The sequence below is a fragment of the Sminthopsis crassicaudata genome, chromosome 1 (assembly GCF_048593235.1).
Source record: "Sminthopsis crassicaudata isolate SCR6 chromosome 1, ASM4859323v1, whole genome shotgun sequence".
In the NCBI taxonomy this organism is placed as follows: domain Eukaryota; kingdom Metazoa; phylum Chordata; class Mammalia; order Dasyuromorphia; family Dasyuridae; genus Sminthopsis; species Sminthopsis crassicaudata.
The window spans coordinates 229692551-229715607 of record NC_133617.1 but is presented as its reverse complement, the minus strand read 5'-3'; the positions used below and the strand labels follow the sequence as shown (position 1 = coordinate 229715607).

The following is a 23057-nucleotide window of genomic DNA, read 5'->3' as shown; positions in this document are numbered from 1 at the left end:
TAAATAATATGTTGAATATGGATACCAGTGAAGAAGCATCATGTAAATTAAGTATCCATGTGCCAGGTGGGAGAGTGAATATGAAGAATTCACAAGGCAGTTAACCACAGCTACAAAGAATGCCATTTATTAACATGAAATAACTCACAAGCTAAATCATATACGATTAATCCAAGATGTCTTGGATTTTTAAGGTTGGAGGGAAGGGGTATGAGGAAGGAAGTTGGGGAGAAGCATTTATGCTGATAAAATAAAATAATTTTTTTTTAATTATAAGACAAGGTATCTTTATAGTAGTTTTGTTACATTCTTCCAGTGCTTTATTATAGTATTTAAATGATCTTCTGTTTTCATTAGCTAGGTAACTAGGTGGTGTAGGGTTCTTATGAAGATCTAATGAAAAAGTGCTGAACACGGTTTTTTATGTACTTATTTGTATGTTACTCCCTCTTCAGTCTGAACTCTTTGAGGACAAGGCCTTTCTTTTGCCTTTGAATCCATAATTATTAACACATCCCATTAATGGTTATTGAAAAGTAGGATGAAAGTATAATATACATTGATTAAATGCCTTGCATATGCCAGGCACTGTCCTGAGTACTCTATTAATTTTCGGAATAACTCTGTGAAATAGGTGCTACTATTATCCATTTTTTATATTAGAGGAAACTGAGGAAGAAAGAGGTTAAGTGGCTTACCTCTATGTAACTGTATTTATACTCAAGTCTTTCTGACTCCAGCATTTTGTGCCATCTATATTGGATTGCATCAAAGTGAACTTGATTCCTTCTCTGTTTCTATCTCTCTCCTTCTCCCTCTCTTCCCCAACCTGACCACAGAAAGCACTGAAGAAGAGAGCCAAGAAAACCGTTGTAGTACTTACACTGTGGGAAGCCACTGGTACCTACAGGGAGACATTCCAAAAGAGCCTTGTTCTAATACTTAGTACAAAACAAGCATGCATTTGACAGATCTGTTGCCTTTTTTGAATCCTAGGTCCAAAGCAGAGAAGGATAGTTCTAATCATAGTAGAGCAGAATATTGATCAGAATGGCCAGTGACCTGATATCTCTCCAGATTATACCACTTTGGAAACACTGAAAATCTACAAATTCCCAGAATGAACTGTGAGATTGTTTCAAATATATTGTAATCACAGCAGCATTTTCCATAGAATCAAAAGTCTGCTTTCTTAAGCAGTGAGATTTGGAATCTGACATTTCCTGTCAAATTTATTTACTTTGTGAAGCCAAATGTTTCTAATTTTTCTCTTCTCTTTTTTCTGATATATGTTATTGATATTGATCTTATTCACTGGTGTAACCTCTCCAGATTTCTCCCACAAACAAAGCAAAATTGTATGTCAGGACAAACATAGATTAGTGAAAAACAAGACTAGGGCAGTAAGTACTTACCTCCAGTAAGTGAGGAACCCTGGGTTATCTGGCATCCTTGGGCAAAGGAAAGCCAGTGAAGGTATGAGACGCCAAGAAATATCAAAACGAAACATAAAAAATGAGAACATGAAAGAGAATATGAAACCTCTGGAAAAAATTAAGAGATCTGGCGAACAGATCAAAAAGAAAAAATATAAGAATAATTAGACAACCCCGCAAAAAAAGAATCTTGACACAATACTACAAGAAATAATCAAAGAACATTTTCCTAAAGTTTATAAAACACTAGGGATAAGTAGAAATAGAAAAAAATCCATTAATCATCATCTCAAAGAAAACAGCAATAGTATTGCAAATTTTGAAACCTTTAGATCAAAGAGAAAATAGTAAGAAACAAATAGCCACCACAAAAACCAATTCAAATATGCTGGAACTACATTTAGAATTGTGGAGAATTTATCAACAGCTGCTTTAAAAGAACACAGGTACTGGAATAATGTATATCAACAATTTAGCATACAAGGGCCAACATCAAAGATTAATTTCAAGGGACTCAACAAGGACAAATAATTTATTTTTTCATGGAAATGTATATATTTCACATTGACATCAGTAACTGGGTAGTTTAAAAGAAAGATTGGAAAGTGCTGAGTATCATCTGACAATTAAGCAAAACTGTCTAAGAAAATTTTAAAATAGTAATTATGCTATATGATGAAGTACAGAGGAAGAACTGACATCAAGTGAGAATCTGGATAACAGATCAAAAAGAGAAAATATAAGAATAATTGGACTACCCCAAAAAAAGAATCTTGACACAATACTACAATAAATAATCAAAGAACATTGTCCTAAAGTTTATAGAACACTAGAGATAAGTAGAAATTTAAAAAAATCCATTAATCATTACTTCAAAGAAAACAGCAAGAGTATTGCAAATTTGGAAATCTTCAGATCAAAGCGAATATAGCAAGAAACAACCACAAAAACCAATTCAGATATGCTGGAAACTAATGACTCCATGAGACATTAAGGAACTATAAAATGAAGTTTAAAAAGGCACAGAAAATAGAAGATAATATGAAATGTTTCATAGGAAAAACTCCTGACCTTGGAAAATAAATTGAGGAGAGATAATTGAAGAACCATTGGATTATCTGAAAGCCATGTTTACAAACAAAAAAAACCCCAAACCCTAACCAATATAGTTCAGGAAGTTATAAAGGAACATTGTCTAGATCTCTTGGAGCCAAAGGGCAAAATAGAAATTGATATTATCCACCATTCACCTTGTGAATGAAATCCCCAAACCTAGAATTATTATAGCTAAAATCTAGTGCTTTCTCAAATCAAGGAGAAAATATAAACAGGAAGAAATAATTTGAATCCAGAGTCATGATCATGCAAGATTTAGCAGCTTATTACTATAGAGGAATGTAGAGCATAAAATATATTATGGCGAAGAATAATCTACTCAATATAAGTATAATCCTACTGGGACAAAATAAATATTTAATGAAGTAGAAGTCTTTCAAGCATTCCTGATGAAAAAACTAGAACTGAATAGAAAATTTGCATTCAAACAAAAGATTCAAACATAGAAAGGTAAAAATGAATGAGAACTCATAATTTACCAAGGTTAGCTATTTCATTTCCATATGGGAAGATGCTACATGTGATCCTTAAGTACATTATCATTCTGGGACAGTTAGAAATAGTCTACTTAGAGTGCCTTGTTGGGATGATCACAAAAAAAGAATGGAAAAGTCAGAATTGGGTTCATTGGAAGAATGGGGAAGGGAAAGGATAATTGGTGAAAATTATGTAATGTGTAACGCAGAGTTTTTACTACAAAGGGAAAGGGGGAAAGAATATATGTTGAGTATAGATATATACTATAAGGGAGGGTCTAGGAGTAATTACTGAGGATAGATTAAGGAAGGGAGTTATTAGAAATAAAGAAGACTTTCAAGGAAGGGGCAGGCGGGGAAAAGAGTATAGAATCCAATCATAACTGAATGTGAATTGCATAAACTTACCCTAAAATAAAAGAGGATAGCAGAAACCATTAGAAATTAGAGTCCAACATTATGTTTATAAGACACGTGGTTAAAATAGAAAAACCTACATAGATTTAAAATATGATCCTTGAACCTGTTATGCTTCAGCTGAAGTGAAAAAGACAGGGGTAGTAGTCATGATCTCAGACAAAGCAAAAATAATAAAGGAAAGGACATTTTGCTTAAAAAAAAAAAAAAAAAAAAAAAAAAAAAAAAAAAAAAAAGACCATAGAACATAAAGCAATACACACACACACATACACTAAAGATGTATAAATCTTGAAGGGAACATTAAACTGGAGAATATAGACAAAAGTATAGTGGAGTACTTCATTTTATTCCTCTCAGACTTAGGTAATTCTAACCTCAAAATAAAAAAGATGGTAAGGAGAATGGTAAACTTTTAAAAATTTCATTATTATAGGTCTCTGGAGTATGTTGAATGGAAATAGAAAGGGATATATCTTTTTCTCAGCTCTTAGTACACTACAAAAATTGATCTTGCTTTAGGGCATAGAAATAATACAAACACAAAAAACCAGACCATAATTCAACAAAAATTACATTCAATAAAGGCCAGTGAAGTACAGATTAAAAATATTTTGGAAACAGTCCAGACCTAAAAGAATGAGTGAATCAAAGAAATTGTACAAGGAATATTTTCATTAATGGCAATGAATTCTTATTTAGATTTATGGTATGCAGGCAAAGCAATACTTAGAGGAAAAGTTTTATCTCTAAATGTGTAGATCAATAGAATAGAAAGAGCACATAAATGAACTAGGCATTGAGAATCTAAAAAAAATCTAGACAAAGAACAAATTTATAATTCCAATTATATGCCAAAATGGAAATTCTAAAAATTGAATATAGGATTAAGATTTTATTATATAGTTCTTGTAAGTTATATCTGAGTCTTTGTGACCTTCTTTGAAAAAAACATACTGGAGTGGTTTGTCATTTACAATCCTTTGCCTTCCTAAATATGATATTCCAGAGTCTGATACTTTATTTAGCTGCTGAATCCTGGGTATTCCTAACTGTAGTTCTTTGATATTTGAATTTTTTTTTTTCCTGGCAGCCTCCAATATTTTTTCCTTGAGATTATAATTCTGGAGTTTTCAAATAGTATTTCTTGGAATTTTCCTTGTGGGATCTCTTTCAGGAGGCGATTGATGGATTCTTTGAATGAATGTTTTACCCTTTAGTTCTAATGTATCAGGACAGTTTACCTTGATGATATCTTTAAGAATGTTATCCAGACTCTTTTTGGTTGTGGCCTTCAGATAGTCCAATAATTTTTAAATTATCTCTGCTAGATAAAGATCCAAGTCAGCTGTTTTTCCAATAAGGTATTTTATATTTTCTTCTATTTTTTTCATTCTTTTTAATTTCATTGATTCTTGATATCTCAAAGTCATTAGCTTCCATTTGCTCAGTTCTAGTTTTTAATGTATGATTTTCTTCAGTTAGCCTTTGTATCTTTTCTATTTGATTAATTCTACTTTTAAAAGTGGTGTTTTCTTCAGTAGGTTTTTTGTTTTTATTTTTTTGCATTTGACCAGTTGTATTTTTTAAGTAATAGCTTTCTTTTTCCAAGCTTTGACTATCTCTTGCAAACTTCTTGTTTCTTTTTCCAGTTTTTCTTCTGCCTCTCTTATTTGGTTTTTAAAATCCTTTGAGCACTTCTAAGAAGCCTCTTTGTGCTTGAGACCAATTCATATCCCTTTGAGGTTTCACATGTAGGCATTTTGTCCTCTTCTGAGTTGTTGTTTTGGTCTTCCTTGTCACCAGAGTAGCTTTCTGTGGTTAAAGTTCTTTTCTATTTCTTCTTCATTTTCTTTCTTTTTCCTGTTTTATGACTTTTGAAGTTGACCTCTGCTCCTGGAGCACAAGAGGGTGCTATCCCAAGTTTCTTTTGTAACTCTCAGCCTAGATTTGAGCACAGGGCCCCTTGTGTTAGGCATCTTGCTCACAGTGCTGGGGTAACCTGACTTAGTCCCATCTGTTGTTGCCTGGTTTCCAGAATTCCTCTGAGTTGGGTTTGGAGGCTGCCCCACAGATATTGTTTTACTGAGTTAAGATTGAGGGTCTCAGTTGCTGATGTGCTGTGATTAAAATCTTCCCACTGGTTTTCCTGGCGCTGTCTGAGCTGCTCTGAACACCCCTTTCACCTAGTAAGACTGACCTTTCTTGAAGTTCTTCCAACCTATCTTAACCTGAAGAGTGGTTTCATTTCATTCTTAGGCTTGTCCTTCCAAACTGTTCAAAAGCTTGGTTTCATATAGTTTTTGAGGGAAATTGAGAGAGCTCAAGTTTTTTCCTTGCTTCACTTTGCTATCTTGGCTCTTGCTCCTGAAACACTCAGATAGGCAATTTTCAGGAGAAGAATAAATAATTACATGAAATAATCAAAGAAATGCAAATTAAAACTAATTCTGGGGTGGTACTCCACACTCATCATATTGTCTAAGGTGATAGAAAAGGAAAATGACAAGTATTAGAGGGGTTATGGAAAAAATAGATATACTAGTACCTTTTTGGTGGAGCTGTAACTATTTCTTCCAGAAAATAATGTGGACCACAAAATTGCATACTCTGACCCATTATCCTCCCCTACCAGGGACTGAATAAAAATATAAATAAATTCCCCAGGAGATTAAAGAAATAAGAAAAAGACTGGTGCAAATATATTTATTGAATCTCTTTTTATGGTAACATAAAATTGGAAAGTGAAGGGACTTCTATCAATTGGGAGTGACTAAACAAGTTAATGTTATGATTGTGATGAAATACTATTGTGCTATTAGAAATGATGAAAAATTTACATGAACTGATATAAAGTTAATTAAGCAAACAGAACCAGGAGAATATAAAAAAATAGTAATAATCATCAACTGCATTAACTGATATTTTATTTTTATGTATATATGTTTTATTGCCTGTACTTTATATATGTCATTTAATTAGCATAAGTTGCTTTAGTATAATTTAAAAAGCTAAACATGTGTTTATTGGAAAGTTTATAACTTGCCAATCACTTTTCTCCCTCAATATTGATGAGTTGTAAGGAAAAAAAAATTTAGTTGCATGATTGGATTAAGAAAAATAGAAATAATTTTGTTTGCTCTGACAGATTTCATGGTTAGTGTTATTTCTGAAGATGAGACTGTCATTAAGAATATTAATCCCACAAGGATTTCTATGAAAATGTGGAAACTCACAGGCAGTGGAAGCCGACAACCAGCCAATGTAAGTCACTATAAAAGGAATAAAGACAGCTGAAATATTTGGGTGTTTATTTAATTTTTAACAATGTTATCCATTTATATATTTGATTAATGCCACCACTTGGAAGAGCAGCTTCTATGAAATCTCCTGACTTTGTAGGAAGAGGTAAAATGGCAGTTGCTGTATTTTGGGGAGAATAGTTCAAGGAAATAGGTTTTATTTCTTCCTGGTGATTCATATCTTTTAATGAATTTATCATGTTATAGAGCAAATTTTGGTCCAGTTCTAATGTCCATCTCAATAGTTACCTATTATTTCTAACCATTTTTCTATTAATTTCTATTTTGTTTTGATTATAAGCAACCTTAAACTTATAGCCATTTCAGAAAGGGTCACTTTTAACTTTCTGATTTGGAGAAGAAATATATTTGCCCTGTGCAAGTTTTACAATCATTATACTATGTATTAAAATGGAAAACATTAGGTTTTTATAAATTATTATTCTTTAAGTCCTGTCAGTCTAGTTACATAGAAGTTAAAGATGCAGATTTGTATAAAGTTACTTTATTTAATCTATTCATTGTTCCATTGGTTTTTAAAAAATGCATTTTTTGCTAAGTAGTATTGTTCAGAATTATGTTTTACATAAGAGTATCCTGAGTGGCATCATTTAAAGTCTTCATTTAAATTTTTAATATTAGCTATAGCATTTGAAATTTTTGTTTTTCTCCTCAGGTAGAAACATTTAATTGTAGTAAAATAAAGGATAATGACAAGGAAGAGGGCTTCTTTTATTTCAGGTATTTCTTATTTATTTTTATAATTTGTTAATGAATAAATATGACATTCTTTATTTTGAAAATATTTTCCCCATGAAAAATATTCCATGGTAGCAAGTTTAGGAATTGTTGGTTTCCATATAATTTTATTTTCACTTCTTTACATGGAAGAAAAAGCAAAAAGAAAAAAAATTTAAAATGGGAGCTACAGTGATATGTACTTGATTAGTGTTCAAAACTGTCTTTACATACAGAGAAAAAGAATAACTTCTATGTTATTATTGAGAATTGTAAAAAATTGTTATAAATCAGCAGGTGTTTATTAAATACTTTCCTTGGGCCTGGTACTGTGCTTAGCTTAACTAAACTGGTGTTAAAAAGAAATCCCAATAAGGTCTATGCCATCAAAGGGCATATATTTAAAAGAAGATACATTAAAGATCTAGCTACATAGAAGTTGTAAAGATCAGGAAAGACCTACCAAAGGTGGGATTTGAGCTAAATCAAGATAGAGATAGGCAGGGGTAGAGGTGGCATCTCAAGCATGCTGTGATTGGGAGACAATGCAAAAGCATAGGTTAGGGGTAGGAGATGAAATATTGTGTAGGGGCAGGAGATGAAATATTGTGGTCAAGGAGTGTGTGAGGAGACGAGGGAGCCAGAAATAGTCTAGGGGAAAAGGAGAGAGATAGTTTATGAAGAGATTATTTAAACGCCATAAGAGTCAGTATTTGATCTTGTAAGCACTATGGATGGGGGCGGGGGGAATGTGACTTGATCAATAATATGATTTGGAAAAATTGCTTTGACAAAAAAATTTGTATTGGATTGGGAAGTCTTGAGGCAAGTAGACAGGTTAGAAAGCTTTTATTGTATTATAAATTGAGAGGTGATAGGAGCCTAAATTAAGATTGCTACTGTATGAATGGAGAAAAGTGAGATTGATAAGATTGATTGTGAGGGATACTTGAAAGTGAGAAGTCAGGAATGTCATTGATGTTGTGAAGCATGGATGATGAACTGGAAGGATATTGGTACACTCAACAATAATGGGAAAGTTTAAAGGAGGAGAGAAGAGTTAGTAAGAAAAGATTTAAGTTTGATAATGCCTGGAGGTTATTTAGTTGTAAAGATCCAAGAGGCAGTTTAAAATGAATGACTAATTTAGCAGACAGTCTAGATTTGCATATTTAGGATTGGGAATCATTCGTATAAAATGATTATTAAATTGAAAGAAGTTGATGAGATCAAGTAGGGTGGAATAGAGTGAAAGAGAAAAGAACTTAAAAGATTATAGAATAGGAAAAAGTGCATACTAATGGTTGGAAGCCTGAGCCAGTTTTCCTTGCCCTGAAGACATATTTTTATAAAGTAGAATTTATTAAAGTTGTTAGAACATTAGAAAAAAAGAATAGTAGTTGATGTTTAAATTGACTTTTTTAAAAAAAAAATTTATTCACGAGTTCTAAAATGTAAACCTGGAGAAAAGATGAGAAACAAAATAGGAAAGATCAAACAAATTCCATGACTTGAAAAGTACAAATGTTTGTTAGGATATTCAGGGATTTAATTAATTTCACACAAAATTACACTAGCAGAATTTTAAATCATAGGAAGAATTTTTTAAATTTCTCAAAATTATTCACCCTATTTTTTCAGTTTTGTGTTTTTCTACAACCTGAACAGGAATGTTTCCCTTCTAAAATAGATTTTTTTCTCCAAGAAAAATGGGAGAGGGAACAGGAATGTTTCCCTTCTAAAATAGATTTTTTTCTCCAAGAAAAATGGGAGAGGGAACATTTTGAGAATCAAGACATGTTAACTAAAGTTATACTTTTACTCAGTTCCCTTTTATGGATTTTAGAAAAAGAAACACATAAACTTTAAGTTTCTCTATTTAACTTTGAAACATTTTTATCTTTTTAATTAAGGGATAAAGTGATTCCAAACAAAGTGGGCAGTTACTGCATCCAGTTTGTCTTTATGGTTGACAAATCTACTGTTCTCAATAGTGACCAGGTTTGTCTTTAGCTTTTTCATAGTATAATGTAATGTGTAGCTTGAAAACAGAAATTTTGGGATTAACTTACATTCTGATTCTGACCTTGTATATTATCAATCTAAAATATCCTTAAGTTTAGGAAATGATAAAATATATTTTGTTATGTCCTCTACATTTGATTTGCTTTGACTCATAAGACAATTAGAATCATGGAACTCAGCATCATGAATTTTAACCAGTATTTATTAAGCATCTAGAATATATAAAATTCTGCATATAAAAATACTATGTGTAACAATTTTTTTTTTTTTTAATTCTGGTTAATAAAGAACCAACTAATAATCTTTTAGATAACATTTTGGTTTATTTTCTATATTGTAAGTAATTCAAAATGTCAAATGATTAAGTTACCTTTTAAATATCTTAAACTTTGCATTTTCTCTTATTGGAACATTAGAAATATAAGCTTTAGGAATCAGTAGTCTTAATACATTAAAGACAAGTTTTTAGAATTTTTTAAAATGTTTTGGTATCAAGACATTTTCTTTGTGTTTTTTTTTTTAATATTTTAATTGAAATATTAGAATGTCAAAAAAATTGTTAAAAATTATCATTTCATTTGTTAACTCTAATATGTATACATGAGTGAGCATACTGTTAATCAGATTGTTTTCCTTTTCTAAGATTTTAGTTGATGTCATACCTAATGAACCAATCAAGTTAATTCCTGAATGTCTACCTTCTACCCCGGCTGTTTCTAATGTTCCACCCATTGCCAATAGGACCTTAGTCAAAGACCTGTGCCTCAACATCGTGGTAATGTTTGCATTTTACAAACTTATCACAAGATAATTATATGTAGCCTTATGTTAGATGTGTTGAAAAGAGTATATGAGAGATATTAAGATACTAAGAGAGTATCATTCTTTTTCTGAAAGAACAGTTTAGTGTTATAATAGTTTGGTGACTCGATTTTCCATTCTTAGATGTATGCAGTTTAAAACTAGCAGATAATTTAAAAAGCATTATGTTTGACTTGGTAGAAGGGGTTTTGGGGAAACTTAATATGATAGCTATAGTAATCCTTTATTCAGAAATAATTTATTTGCTAATCTTAATTATTTTGTTCAGAAAAGCAAAGAGCCAATATGTTTAGGGATGGAAAAAACCTGACTATCCAAAAAAAAAAAAAAAAAAAAAAAAGACATTGTACAGTTGATGCACAAAACTCTTATTTTATCATAGGAGAAACCCTGACTGAAGGTTTTATTTACTATATGTAGGGCCTTCACCCAGTGGAGATTTTAAAAGGTATATGGGGTGTGTATAATTGAATATTTTTTTATTTTAGTACAGTATGCTTTACCAGTCTTTCTCAATATTTAACAAATGTTACAGTATGTTAGTAGTGTCAATATGTAGTAGTTGTCAGTGAAAAAGTTGGTATTGGTTATTGGATATCAATTTTTTTTCACTTCCTCATTTTTTAGCACCTAATTTTTAGCTAGAATGATTATTTTAAGTTAGACTGTATGTAGGCTATAATTACTAATGTAAATATAAAAGGACAAATAAATCCTTTTAAAGATTTTCATATCAATATTTTTCAAATTTATTCATAAAGCTCTTCATAGGATCATGGATTTTGAGCTGACAAGAACGAAAGAAACTATCTTGGGTTCCACTCCCAAACCTCATGCCCCTCATTTAGCAATTAAAGACATTTCATCTCATGTAGGTTAAATGATTTTTTGCCAGAGTGATTTTTTTTTTTCTCCTACTCAATAAAATCCAGTGGTAGCCTTTTAACCTTTAGGTCACTTGTTTGGTACCCCAGCTACTAGTACTTTCTCCTTCAAAGATTACCTTGTATTTTTTTTTTATTTTTATTTTTTTAATATCTCTCTATATTTCTGTTGTCTCATATGGGATGTGAGCTCCTTAGTGCAGAAGACGTATTACTTTTGAATTCTTAGTGTCTGGCATAGTACCAAATATAGTTACTTTTTTAATGATTATTTGTTGATTGAATATATTCATATGGGTAGTAAAAAAAATAAAATAGCAATTCTAAATTCAATGCTCTTTTCATTCCACCACAATGCTTTTTTAAACTTTGGGTCCTTGTTATCAGTACTCCAATGAAAGAGAATAGTTATTGACTCTGATAGAAAATTCAATAAAAGAAAAAGATGAAGTAACTCCCAGAAGGGTGGTACAGATGGGTGACAATGTTAGCATTGACAGGTAAATTTAGAACCCCAGTTTTTTTATAGTTTATTCAATATAATTTTCTGGCATTACTCTGCACTTTTTTCATTCCTTTTAAAGTAGTTTTTTATTCTTATATATTATGCTTAGACTATGAAAACCAGAATTGCAAATAATTAATGGTTAGTGTACCACACAAAATTCAACATATCTTAGACTTGTATCTTTTTTTGGCATATTTTTATTCCCAAAAGATTATTCTAATAAATTGACTTTTTAATTTTTTTTTTATTTTTTTTTTAAGGATGAACACAATAATCGCACCGGGACTAATTTGATTGGCAAGATAATTGCTAAAATTAAAAGTTCTAATGAAGAAGATACTGAGATTCCACTTTTTAATGGGAAAGTTAGAATGGTTGAATTTCCATTTATCAAGGGATCAGCTGAAATCAAGGTAATTTTTTACCAATAGCTCATGAAATTTTTATTAGTATCTCTAAATTTACTTCTTTATCTGACCTCTTCTAGAAAGCTATAACCAATAACAAAAAACACAGTGTGTGTGTGTGTGTGTGTGTGTGTGTGTGTGTGTGTGTGTGTGTGTGTGTGTGTGTGTGTGTAAAAAACAAAATTTTTTGTTTTGTTTTTTTTGTTTTTTGCTGAGGCAATTGGGGTTAAGGGAATTGCCCAGGCTCACTCAGCTAAGAAGTGTTAAGTGTCTGAGGCCAGACAGGTCCTCTTGACTTCAGGGCTAGTGCTTTAGCCACTGCGCCACCTTGCTGCCCCAGAATATATTTCCACACCTGTGAATTTTCTACCATTGGAAAGAATTTGGTGGAAGAAGTATCTTCTCTTCAATCTCTTCTTTGGGGGCAAGTTAGTTTGTTTATTTGTTTGTTTGTTTGTTTTATCCTGTGCAACATTGTCTTTTTGATTGTTTTGTGGTAGGTATTTCTTTTCATTTAAATAGTTCTGTTCTGTCTCCCATTCCCCCCATATACAAATATATACACACATATGATATATGTACATATACTATTTCTGTGCACAAATTTATACTGTTATGCTTCCCCCTATTAGTCCTATTCATTGTATCTTAAAGCACAATAATATTTCATGACATGAATGCACTATTAGTTTTTTTTAGCCATTCCTTAATCAATAAACATCAACTTTATTTCCGGTTCTTTGTTTCTATAAAAAGTGCTTCTCCTGCTATAAATATATATGTATAAAATGGTGATTTCTTCTTACCAAAGGTTTCTTTGCTGTATATGCCTACTAATGGAATCTCTGAATCAAAAAACATAGGCATTTAACTTTTTATTTCTGTAATTCCTTGCTTTCCAGAATAACAGTTGTACTAATTTCTAGCTCTATCAACAGCTAATATGCTTGTCTTCCTAGATGGCCTTCCACATTAACTATTCTCATTTTTTATCATTGCCAATTTTCTGGATGCGAATATATCAATACTTTTTATATGGTAATCCAGGCAGTGTGACATCATCATATATAATATCTAAATCAATGAAATCACATCCATTTTTAACTTGAATATATGTACTTTTTTATGCATAAAATTGATAATTTTTAAAAGTCAGCACTTTGTAGTGCAAGTCCCTGAATTTCTAAGTCCGAAATAGTTTCTTAAGATTTAATTATTAAGTTATAGACAAACTGTGATCTGTGTTCTTGGAAGGAATTTTATACTGACAAAATTATAGATATTTAATGTAGTAACATCTACTTTTTACATGGGGAGAAATGTTATGTGAAGATACTATTTTTATGTAATAGTTTTCTTCATAATTTTGCAATGCTGATAATTCTAATCAAGATTTTTTTTAAAAGTAGAATAACCCATGTGACCCTGGGCAAGTCACTTAATCCCATTTGCCTCAGCCAAAAAAAAAAAAAATAGAATAACCAAAATGTTTTGATTCTTTTGCCAATGCTTTTATACTGATAATCTCTTTAACGCCAATTTATTGCTTCCTTGATCCTTCTATAGGATTTGACATGATTATCCTCTTAAGTACAGGGGCTATTTCATTTTTTTTTGTTTAATTACTAATGCCTAGCCCAGTTCCTATCATATAACTTGGTGCTTAACAAATATTGATTGATTGACCAAATTTTCCTATTGGAATACTCAATCATTTTAATATTTGTGACATTACTTTCTCGTTTTTCCTCCTTCCTGTCTCTTCAGTCTTTTTCCTTATGCTCTCTAAATGTAGATTTGCTTCAGCATTCTCAGGAGCTATCTTCTTTCTATATTCTCTCTTGGTTTTTATTTCTTTATGGAAGTCTCTAGGAAATTAGATGTTAAGTTTTGGTTTCTCTCAAAATCAAATTTTTCATTATTAATTGCTTGGGGGATATTTCTAAAGTTGTGTTCTGTAGGGATCTCAAACTCAACATATCTGATATGGGATTTAGTATCTTTTTCTGTTTAGTGTATCACCATCCTTTCACTCATCCTATTTTGTAACCTAAAAGGCATTATGAAATTCTTTTCTGTATCCCTCCAGAGTCTAGTCATTCTCTTATCTATTGATTCTACACCAACATCTCTCACATCAATCAATCCCTTTTTCTCCATTCACATAACACATCTTAATTCAAAAATTAGACCTTCATCATCTTTTGCCTGGATTATTACAATATTGAAAGGACTATCTTCTGCTGTTTTTGTATCTTAGCACTTAACAGAGATACTTAAAGTGGGGTTAACAATGAAAAGATGAGAGCTTATCAATTTGAGGTAATTAAAAATTTTTAATTTGTAGAAAGTGCTGCTCAGAATAATGGATTTCACTATCTTAAAAATTCAGTTGTTAATTCGCAAATAAGCCTTGAATCCAAAAGGTGCCTCATATGCCTAGAACATACTTCCCTTCTTGTAGAGAGCTGGAACTTTGTAGAAATATACTTGAAACAAAGTGTTAATTCAGTGGAATTGATGAGATAATGGTTCTCTAGGTCAAATATATACTTAGTATGATGATGTACACATAATCATCATGCTATAATGATGTAATTACAATAAGGTATATAACAGCTAAGAATGACTGGAAGATAGACATTCTATCTTTTACCATCCTCTCATGCTGGCTCTCATGTCTCCTGTACTAAAATCAAGCCTGGGCCAACTGTCACCTCTAATGACCATAAGATCTGCACCTGTATCTATCAACCCTTCCAGTGGTATGTCAGTGGTGTGTAAAATCGATGGAAGAGTTCAGTGGTCCCTTTCTCTCCCCCATTACCCAATTCAATATTATTTTCTATCAGTAATAAATTATATTACATTTACTCAAACATCAACTGGAAATCAGAATAAGGTAAAAAGTTTTTGTATGTGAGGACATAATTTTTCTTCCCAGGTATTTAAAGGTTAAATACACATTTAAGCAAATAAAATTGGAGTCCACAAGAATACATTGTTTGAAAAAGCAATTTGAATTTAATTTTAAGCTTCATTGATTTCTTTTTTGTTGACAGTTTTTTGAAACCCAGTCAATTAATTCCATTTTTATTAAAATTGATGTATATCTATTTCAAGAATGCATGCATGGTGTAAGAGTTAAAATTAGCACTAAATGAGCAAATCATACCATATCATAGGATACCAAATATCCTGATGTGGTACACCACAAAATATAACCACATTTATTTGATATTTGTTACCAATTTAAATATTTTCCCCAAAGAAAAATCTAGAAAACTTCAGTGTAACTTGGTTATCATCTTTTCAATTGCATTCTTGTTTATTAACAAGTTGGCTCCTAAGACCTGCTTTGAATTTTAAGCCTTGAATTATAAGGATAGCATCTGTTTTTCCCCAGTAATTTTATGCTTAGACTACATTTTGTTGGTTAATTTCCTTTAGCCACTAGAGGTCTCTAGTTTCATTTGTAATATGAGAATGATCATTGTAAAAATTTGTTGTAGAAACTCCTTTATAATCAGGGGGAAAAGTTCTATCCAGCATTCTAGAGGCTTTCCTTTTAGATTTTCTAAAATTCTGTTTGTATTAGTTCAGGATTCAGGCAATCTGTTATCCTTCACTCTCTCTACTCAACCTCTTCTACTTTTCTAAGCACACATTTCCTAGATGACTTCTTTATTGTCATTTTTTCTGTTTAAGTTAGATGTCACCCACTTAAACCAGATTGGATCAGCTATACCTAAGATGCATTGTATTCCTCCCTTCAGATTGTTTTTGTTGAGGTTGGACAAGGATTCCAAAAGATTAGGGTCAACAGACCTGTATCCTGGTGTCTCAAGAATTTGCAGGCTTGAACCCATATCCAAGTCAAAGGGCAAAGTTTATTGTAATTGTAATGCCAATTGAAGCAGCTAACTTCCGAAGAATTTAGCAAGGAACCTGAAGCTAGGAGACATGTTTATCTAGTTCTTCATGTCATTGATATTGCTAATTTTTTGGCCTAGAGATATAACTAAGGAGTGGTCTCAAGAATTTGGTTATCACTGACCAGCAGATCTAGAATTATTCTAAAGGTAGAAGATTTTAGAATCATTGACAGATTGCTAGAACAATATTGGAGAGTCTCAGGATCATCAATATATCTTCCCTAAAGTTTAAGGGAAGAAATAATATTATATTCCTAGTCCAAAAGATTTTTAAAATCATTGACAGAACAATATCATTCTTAGATCAAAGGGACTCAGGATCACAGATTCCAAAGCCAGAAGATTTGAAATCACTGCCAGATTGTTAGAACAGAAGCACCCTTACTTAGGTCAAGGAACCTTAAAATTATTGCTGTCTCTATTAGAGACATCTAATATTAAAATTATTGCTGTCTCTATTAGAAACATCATTTTTAGTAAGTTTGTGTGTGTGTGTGTGTGTGTAATCTTTCAGTGACTATATATATATATATATATATATATATATTTTTTTTTTTTTTTTTTTTTAATTGAGAAGGGACTACTAGTATTCTATTAGAATACTAGAAGAGGCAGGAGTTGGGAAATTAAAGGTGCCATGGAGAGAGGCAAACAGGAAGCTGAATCTGCAGGCCTGTTTCCCTTAGCATGAAGTGAATCCCTCTTCCTTTACAAAACAAAAAGAAACTCTTTGGTCCACAGACAATTTGTAGTAAATTTTCCCCTGCATACTTAATGGGGAAATGTTTGGCTGTCAAAAATCCTCTTTCTTTTCCATATAGCCCCCATGATCATGCCAAACAAGAAAAAAGTATTTGAAGTCAGTATAGATATTCATTCATTCTTATTTCTTTTCCTAATTCTAAAACTCTGATACAGGTGTGAGGGATAGAAAAATTCTATCCAAAAATGACTACTCAGAGACCTCTCAAAGTAAAAAGCAGAAAAGTTGTTTAATTCTCAGAGAATGAGCAATTCCACCGTGAGGAGGGAAAGAGAGAAAGCTCACGGTAGAAGGGCTAAAGAACTAGGAGAAGATATACAGTTTTTATAGGTTTTAATTACAAAGGATTACATCATGAGTTTGGGGAACATTAAGGGTTAGGTACCCCCTCCCATTAATTGGATGTTATTATTCATGCCAAAAATAGCAGATTCTCTGGTTAAGGGAGGAACCATACATCAAGCAACTAGTAGTCTAAACATTGATAGCTTGAACAGAGATAAATGTCATCATCTTGGATTAAATACATATATCTAAAATCTAAGTGAATATTGCCTAATACTCAACATACTTATGCAGGTCACAGAGACCTAGAGAAAATAGAATACAGAAAAGGAATTTAACATTCTTGTAAGTTCTTCACCATATCTTACTCCATACTTGCTCCACACAGAGGCAAAAGTACTTTGAAGCATTTGTTGGGGAGCCAGACTCCAAGGATTGGCTCAGGAGGAATTTAGGAGTTTTTTTCAATTAGAAGGGCTGTGGCACCTAGTTCTAAGGCAGGAGGGTCACCCCAAAGATAAGTTTCTTTGAGAAGTAAGCTGGGGTCTAGAATAGGGTACCAGAGACCCTCTTATCAATGTACAGTGTAAAAGGCTTTAGGTATGGTTAATGCCCAGGCAAGAGATTAGTTTAGCTTTCAGATTCCTAAAAACCTTGGATTAATCAGGACCTGATAGGATTATCTGTTTCCACTCCTAGAGAGCCAAAGGGAGGTGGTCCAAATAGGCAAAATGGGCCTTCATACAAAGAAATTTTAGCCCCAGGAACCAAGAAAGTTAAGGGTTTTATAGTAGCCAGAGAAGCCTCCACTGCTGGGCTGCAGACTTATATTGTGCCTTATATCTTCCATTGATCACTTGCTCTGATTACAGATATTTGCTATAAGAAGAAAAAGCAGAGACATGATTATAATATAATCAGTCAAGACTGATTCTTCAGGGCCTCAATCTGAAAGTACATATACAAAGGATAAAACATCCTTAGCTCTGACAACTAATCATTCAGTAACAATTCCACCTCATAGCCAGACTCAGGAATAATCAGGTAGGAAGCAAAGAAACAGAACTGAGAAACTGAGTCCTACTTAAGCAGACTCTAAGGTTGTCCTCCCAGCTCTTGCCTAGATAAAAGATCCACCTGTAAGGAATCCTGCTGAGTAACTTATGGCATTTCTCTGGAATAATGGGTTATTGACTTAATGATTCATTAGGCAATCATATCCAATATTAGTTACCATCCTAAGAGATTTCATCTCAATAGCAAATTTCATCAATCAGGGGCTTCAGGTCTATATAAAAAAAAATATATATATATATATATATATATATATTTTTTTTTTTAAATAGTTTTTATTTACCAAATATATGCATGGATAATTTTACAACATTAACAATTGCCAAACCTTTTGTTCTAATTTTTCCCCTCCTTTCCCCCCCCCATGGCAGATTGACCAATACATGTTAAATATGTTAAAGTATAAATTAAATACAATATACAATATATGTATACATGACAAACAATTGTTTTGCTATACAAAAAGAATTGGACTTTGAAATAGTGTACAATTAGCTTGTGAAGGAAATCAAAAATGCAGGCGAACAAAAATAGAGGGATTGGAAATTCTATATAGTGGTTCATAGTCATCTCCCAGAGTTCTTTCGCTGGGTGTAGCTGGTTCAATTCATTACTGCTCTATTGGAACTGATTTGCTTCATCTCGTTGATGAAGAGGGCCACGTGCATCAGAATTGATCATTATATAGTATTGTTGTTGAAGGTGTATAATGATCTCCTGGTCCTGCTCATTTCACTCAGCATCAATAAATGTAATTCTCTCCAGGCCTTTCTGAAATCATCTTTCTGGTCTTTTTTTACAGAACAATGGTATTCTATAATTTTCATATACCACAATTTATTCAGCCAATCTCCAATTGATGGGCATCCACGAACAAAAACAAATCTTAGAAAGCCATTTGATAATCTATTAAATGCACCTGCGAAACACAATCAACACTAGTACAGGGACATCAGGTTAAAATTCTGTTCTAAGTACTTTAAGAAAGCTATAGATCATATTTGCTATCATATTCATTAAACAAGTGGACCATTATGCACTTAAATAAATATTAAATAATTTGCTGAAGACAGATGGAGACCTTGATAGAAATAATCATTTTCAGAGAACTTGTAGTTCTAAGAAATGTCTTAAAAGTTTCTTGCATTAGTAAGCAGTGGAATCTTTGTTACAGCATCAAAAACGACCTTGCTTTATTTAAAGCAGCCATAAACTTGGAAAAAAACAAACATTCAATTATTAATGTCTTATTAATGTAAACTATTCCTTTAAACAGTAAAAGCAATTAATACTAAAATAATTTCATTTAAGCAGCAAAGTGGAGGGGTAATGTGAACCCCAGTTAAGTGGAATATGTTCTCTTACTTCTAAGAAGCAGCCACACTCAGTGGGGGGAGGGTATGTTAAATCTTCACCTTTCCAAAGGCACTGATCTTTCCTTTTCTCCTTACCCCATTCCATGTGATGTCTCTCCTAACTCCACCTTATTCTCAATCCCACTTCTCCCTATACCTAACTCTTTTAGGGTACCAAGTCCTTCTTAGGACCCAGTCCTCCAGCCAAGGACATGCCCCAACCTCAGGGGGTATCTCTCTTCTCCTGGCAAATGACAAGTTTTACTAGGAGCTTGTCTCTTTCCAAAATAAATCTATCTTTTACCAAAGATAATGTTAAATGCCAGTTCCCCACATGACTAAATCATCCCAACTTTGGTGCCTGTCATCAAATGGTGTCTACAAAACCCACATAATGCTTCACAATTTTAGGTTTCAATATTACAACAATAACCCAAAAAAATTAAATTAACAATTTCACAGTTTTCATAAGTGATAGTCAAATAAACATAACATAGCTATCATAAAAATGTATTGGAATCTCATGTAACTCATGGTCATTTCTAATTTTAATGTACACAGTAATTAAAAATTATCAATTGCTTTTGCAAATCAATCTTTCTTGTCCCTTGTTTTTAAAATCACCTTTTTTTTTTTTTTAGATTTTAAGATTCACAATATAGCTAACATCTAAATAGTTTTGGACCAAATTTCATAAAACTTAGACATATGTCCAGCAGAGCTGACAAAATTTTAAAGCATAGCTCATAATTTTTACAAATTATCCAATATACATTTTAGAAAGCAACATACTTCATCTAATTAGAGGATACAAGCATGTACCTCCCCTAATATAAACTTAAAATCAAATTATATCAGATTTAAATTTCCAGTTTGTTTCAATATCTGCATACAAATTTCTAAGATCTTGAACTTAAAGTAACTCAATTCTAACATATACTATTTAATAGTGATTGTCTCATATAATTGTAAGAGATTCATCATATAAAATTTACAATTCATCTTGATATCTGAAGTAGTAGCCTTAAGCTCAACATTCCTGATATAAAAGCCAATCATTGTAAGTTGTTCATACTTAATAAAGTTGTAAATTATCAGTAAACTCATTCCTTCATTGGGACCTATGTAAGTCAAACAAGTTTTTTCTCAGGGAGAATAACCTTACAAAATAGTTTTAAGAAGCTTAATAAATTTATAATTTAAGAGGAATTCCAGAAGACTCTTCTTCACTTCTTATCAGTTTACTTTCTTTGATTGACTTTGGCTTTTTTTATTCTCTTTTATCTCCCCCTTTCTCAGGTCAATGCAAACTTTTTTTTTCCCCTCTGTGAATCAGAAAAAGCTTGGGGACTAGGCTGCTTGTTTTAGATGCAGCTGAGCATTTTTCTATTTTTCCCAAAGTTCCAAAACTTTTCTGTTAACAGTCAGTGCAAATAGATTACAGTTTATATAAAACTACTTTTACTATCATAGCTCAAATAATAAATTGCACTGATATGAGTGAATATAGTTTCTTTCTCTCCCTCTCACCTCTTCATCTATATATCCCTGCTATAGTCAGGGAATGAAGGAACGGGGAAGAAAGAGAAAAACTCTTTACTCTATATGCACTCTCCTCCTCTTGGAGGCCTTAATTTAATTGAATTTGCTTTCAAATTACTTTACACACACACAATTAATTTTTCTCAGTGTTGGTTTTGTATGTCAGTCACATCTAAAAACCCATTTAAAATTACCAAATAGGAAGCAATTAAATCCAATAAAATAATTTAATTTAAATTAAAAAAAATTGTTTTATGCTAAGCATTTTTGTAAGCCTGAAATAACCAATTGCTAAGCTCCCCAATCATTGATATGAAAGATTAGCAGTTCCCAGCTTGGCTAGAGTCTACAGGAGAAAGTCAGGCTTTTTTTTTTTTTTTTTTTATGTTAACAAGATCTAGCTCACAGAACAGACATTCTACACAAAGACACAAACAGAAACAGACACAAATTACATGGAATAGGACCATCGCTTCTCCATACGACAGCAGTATCTTATCAAGTGCACATTCTGGTGATATTTTAGATCTTTTTGCTCTGTACTTTCCCTCTCCCTCTGGAGAGTAGCTCCAATCTCATGGCTTGAGATCCTGTCATACACAGAGCCAACCTCTTGACTTGGATCTCCAAACCCGGAGGGGTTATCTCCATCCAGCAGTCATCCAGAGTGCCCCTGGCTCTGTGCCGTTTATCAGGATTTCCTTCTGACTTATCAGGCGCCACCCCTTAACTTTGGATCACCAAACCTTGACAATTCCAGAGTGTCCCCTTCAAACTATGAACAGCCCGATGACACAGGTGGTGCCCTGGGGAGAGCAGCTCCAGCCTCTGGACTGCTCCTTCCCCTTCTCTTTGGATTATGTGTATAACTAGCCTCATGTATTCTTGTTTATATTTGGATGCCTCTCTTCAGGCTCATACTTCTCAGGGAGGCTGATGGTCTGATCTCAAGGTCAGTCAGAGAAATGACACCTGCCTTGAATCAGAATCCCAGCCAACTCTCTTGGAAGTCACATATCCTGGACAAGCCCTCATAAATTATGTGGGACGAATGGTAGACCCCATCACCCAAATTGACTACGCAGAGGCATCTTTTGATACAAACAAGAAGCTTTATTTAGTCCTTGCAAGGAAAGGCTCAAGCACACCAGCTGAGCAGCCCCAGAATCTCTTAGCTCCTATCTCCCAACATGGAGTGCCTGGCCTGGTCAGCCAGAATAGTGAATTTGATTAAATATCAAAAGACAAGTTCATTGGATGGACTGAAAAGGAAGTTACAATTGACCAGTGTTCAGCAATGTTGTCTACTTCCTGGGAATCATGTGACATGAAGCTTAGACTAGGGGATCTGACCTTTTCTGCCCTGCAGATTTCTGAGAAAAGGGATCACATTACTTCCTGAAACTTAGGCTTGGAGTCTAATCTACTCCATCTCATAGACTTTTTGAGAAATCTTCACCTGGTCCCATTCAGACAGAACCAAACCATTGAAGATTATTTTTTGTAGAAGTGAAAATGCTCTGAATTCTAGGAATATCAGTTTGAAAACTGTGTGAAGAAAGAATAGATGAGGGAAAGGGAAGAGGCGAGACTGGGAAATCAATAACAATAGCTTATGTTCTATATGCCATGTATTTTTAAAACCCTATGAGGTAGGTGGTATCGTTATCCCCATTTTACAAATATGGGCCAAGTGACTTGCCTCCGTCAAACTGCTAGTCATAGTCTGAAGCAAGATTTAAACTCAGATTGTTTTGCTATCTGGAAGTGAAGAGATAGAATGGGAGTGATTGGCCAAATTGTTGAAAGAGTATTGGAAAAATTCATTGAATTTAGCACAGAAAACATTATTACCTTGAAGAAAGCACTTAAGTGTGTTGTAAAACCAGATATGAAGGAATACTGTTGCTGGTGAGGAGGAAGTGAAAAAGGTGATTTGATAGGAGAAAGAATTGGGCATAATAGTCTGAAT

At 32.8% G+C, this 23057-nt stretch overlaps 1 protein-coding gene across 8 annotated transcripts in view; it reads left to right on the top strand.

Moving 5' to 3' along the window:
- SMCHD1 (structural maintenance of chromosomes flexible hinge domain containing 1) overlaps positions 1 to 23057 on the top strand; it is a 244010-nt gene that overhangs the window by 104772 nt on the left and 116181 nt on the right. For all 8 annotated transcript variants that reach the window (XM_074276007.1, XM_074275999.1, XM_074275986.1 and 5 more), the window contains exons 33-37: positions 6594 to 6709; positions 7424 to 7488; positions 9399 to 9486; positions 10154 to 10285; positions 11985 to 12137. In XM_074276007.1, coding sequence (XP_074132108.1) covers positions 6594 to 6709; positions 7424 to 7488; positions 9399 to 9486; positions 10154 to 10285; positions 11985 to 12137 — 554 coding nt within the window. The remainder of the gene's footprint in view (positions 1 to 6593; positions 6710 to 7423; positions 7489 to 9398; positions 9487 to 10153; positions 10286 to 11984; positions 12138 to 23057) is intronic.